We start from the raw sequence: 3,375 nt of genomic DNA on the forward strand, positions 1-3,375 counted from the left end.
GATCACATGCATGGATCTAGTGTCTCCTCCGAAGTCATAAGATGGAGGGCGGGGAAGGATGGGTATATAGCATGCCAACGACACCTCCAATAAGGTCAACGACGCCCGCATGTGTCACCATTGCTAGTTTCAGCCCATGTTAGAGACAAGGTCTTCACCCCTGCTCGCCACACTCATATGCACCCAGCATACCAACCACCAGCACCGAGGCCGACAAAGACCATCAGCCATCTCCATCCATATCCCAGTGATCTCGACCCAAGAAAGCCGCTAACAGCACCACACAGAAGCCATGTATGGCCAGCACCTACGCCTTACCTATGCCATATCCGTACATGCTCTGACCAGATTTGAGGCCGCAAGGGATTTAATCCCCTTCAATCCCTTTCAAACCTCTTCAAACCTTCCCAAACCGAACAAGGCCTTAGGGGAACGGGGAGCGCTGCCACCGTGGTAGAGACCGACGAAAACGCCGACAGTAGAGTACTTTTAGGCCGGGAGATGATAACACTATGGTTGAGAGCCTCTTGGTCGCCTCAAAGGGGCGACACGGGAGAGGGGAGAGTTTTCTTTTCAAGAGAACCTTTGAATTTTTCTTGGGCATCAGGACTAGTCAACATGTATTTTGTGAAAATTGCGGCGTTCATACTGTGCTATCATACATATACATGGGAGGGCGGGGGTCCATTTTTATTTTAGAAATTTTAAATTGTTTTTATTATAGATTGCACACGATGATAATTATGAACTTTTGTGTGGTTCAAAGTTAGAGAGAGGAGTGACGTTCTTCCAGCATGTCCAATAGCCACCCTATTAATAATAGAGCACAAAAATGTGGCCTGAGTAAAATTTAGGGCATTAAAATGTGGGTTTTAAGACACCAAACTTATTGCATCTCCAACGGTAGCTCTAAAATTGGTGCCCTGAAATACATAACGGTTGTCCTTTTGTTTGTGCCCTGTTATAGGGTAGCTATTGGAGCAACGTTTTGTGCACAATCTAACCTTTTCTTGTGGCCTTGCGTGGTTCCCGCTTGAAGCAAATATTAGGGCAGCAATCAAAGTGATGTATATTTGCAGCACTTGATGTTGCATTTTAGATCCGCCTAAAAAGGAGTAAATAGCATAAAACTACTACTTTATAGGTTAGGATTCCAAAAAACTACCGGTTTTTAATTTTTCTCAGATAACTACCAAACGAGGGGTCGGCTGTTTCAAAAAACCCAAAAAGCTGAGTGCTTATCAATTGATTGTGATTATGACAGGTGGGCCCTATGCGTAAGAGCTCTAATTGTTTGACCGTTCGTTTGACCGTTAGGTGTGGGCCTGCACACAAATTTAAGAAAGCAATCTGGTCCCTGTTTTTCTTTGCAAAAAGCAATCGGGTCCCTGCTCTCAGACCAGGATTCATTGGTGCTCCTCTTGCTCCCGAGCTGGACCTCGCGGCTCCGCCTCCTCCGACCGGTGAGCCGCCCGCCGCCGGCACTCACCGGGGCTCAACCCTGGCCGTTGCCCCGCCTCACCTCCTTCTCTCCTACCTCTCTACGCCCGCCGCCTAGCCGTGCTGCACGACGCCGCCGGGCCAGTGGCTGCCTCTACGCCGGCTCCCCATGGCGGGCTCAGGCCATCGCGAGCCGCGCACCACGGCTAGGGGCTCAGGCCGTCGCCAGCCGCGCCATGGCCAGTGGCTCAGGCCTCCACCAGTCGCGCGCCATGGCCAGGAGCGCGCCGACGAGCAAGGGCGCCGCCAGCCGCGCCATGGCCAGGGGCTCGGGCCGCCACCAGCCGCGCACCATGGCTAGGAGCTCCTCCACCTAGCCCGTCGGCCGACTAGAGAAGCCCGCCGTCGCGACGAGGAACGCAACGGCCGAGCCGCCGCCTTTCGCTTGGCCGGCGATCTGGCCGCGGGCGAGCTGCCGGCGCTGTTCTTGATTGCTTTCTGCAGAAAACATCAAGGACCCGATTGCTTTTTTCAGAAAACATCAGGGACCCGATTGCTTTTCAAAAAAGATATAGGGACATGATTGCTTTTTTTAAAACTTACATAGATACTGACATGTGGGCCCTACATGTAAGGTAACAGTCAAACAAACGGTTCTCTTATGTGCGGGTCCCACCTGTCATAATCACGATCAATTGATAAGCACTCAGCGTTTTGGGTTTTTTGAAACAACCGACCCCGTGTTTGGTAGTTATCTGAGAAAAATTAAAAACCGATAGTTTTTTGGAACTCTAGCCTATAAAGTAGTAGTTTTATGCTATTTACTCGTCTAAAAAGATTTGGAATTCCCTCAAAATACAAAGATTTGGAGTAAATATTTTTTTTAAATAGGGCAGCTGTTTGAGCTGATTTTTAGGCTCAAAAAGTCAGGGACCACGGCGGCTGCCCTATACGCTGCTTTTGGATATGCTTTATAATTAGCCAAAAATAGCGGTTGAAGATCAATTAGCTTAAGACTAGTTGATTGAATATGTGCAAAGTTCCCTTTCCATGAAAAAAAAAATACTATGCCTTCCGTAGCAGATTCACATCCTCAATCGTTGGATTTCAGATAACAGTACAGATCAATCATGTGATTGTCGCCCCATCAATAATGAAGCAGTAGACGTCGCTGAATGCATGAATGCCAACCGTTGGTGCTCAAGCATTGATGCTGACATCAAAAGGCTGAGAGAGAGTTTGGATGCTGAGACGCAGCTAACGCACGCGCGCACACCATTAACTGGAGGTGGAGACACAGAGAGAGAGAGAGAGAGAGTTCGGGGGATCGGAACTGGACTCACAGAGAAAGTCGATGATGAGCCGGCCGTCGCAGAACCGGCCCGTGGGGTGGTGGAAGAAGGCGCGGCCCTCCGGTAGCGTGATGTGCCGCCCCTTGGCCGCCGCTATGCCACCCGTGTCGGAGTTGGAGTCCCCGAAGTTGAATACCACCGGCCGGGCGCCGGGGCTGCAGCTGAACCCGCCCGCCTTAGCCAGCGACGGCGAGAGCGCAAGTGCCAGCGCTAACGCCAGCGCTAGTAGCAGGACGAGGGCTAGGCATAGTGCGCTGCAGCCTGCTGCCGACATTGGGGAACTTGCACCTCTGTCTGTCTATAGCATGTGGTCGTACTCGTACCCCCTCTCACTTTTCTTTTTGTCATCTCTCAAGCACAGAGAACCGGATTTTGTGAGGTCATGCATGCGCCGTATATGCCCATCATCGGGCACTCGGGCTGCGATAAAGCGCGTGTAATACCGAGACTTTAGAGCATCTCCAATAGACGATTCATATGGCAAAATACCTAACTTTTGAATCTTCGCGAGCAAAATATGCTACTCCAACAGATGATTCGTATGAAAAAAATTACATCATCGCTTCTCGGAGATGTAAAAAAT

General features: G+C 50.2%; 1 protein-coding gene across 1 annotated transcript in view; it reads right to left on the bottom strand.

Annotated features, from left to right (window-relative positions):
- The window catches only part of LOC119301448 (GDSL esterase/lipase At1g09390-like), a 20,285-nt gene extending 17,176 nt beyond the window's left edge, over positions 1-3,109 (bottom strand). The window contains exon 1 of the mRNA XM_037578412.1: positions 2,784-3,109. Coding sequence (XP_037434309.1) covers positions 2,784-3,066 — 283 coding nt within the window. The 5' untranslated portion in view covers positions 3,067-3,109. The remainder of the gene's footprint in view (positions 1-2,783) is intronic.
- Between the last annotated feature and the right edge of the window lie 266 nt (positions 3,110-3,375).

The sequence above is a fragment of the Triticum dicoccoides genome, chromosome 1B (assembly GCF_002162155.2).
Source record: "Triticum dicoccoides isolate Atlit2015 ecotype Zavitan chromosome 1B, WEW_v2.0, whole genome shotgun sequence".
Lineage (NCBI taxonomy): Eukaryota > Viridiplantae > Streptophyta > Magnoliopsida > Poales > Poaceae > Triticum > Triticum dicoccoides.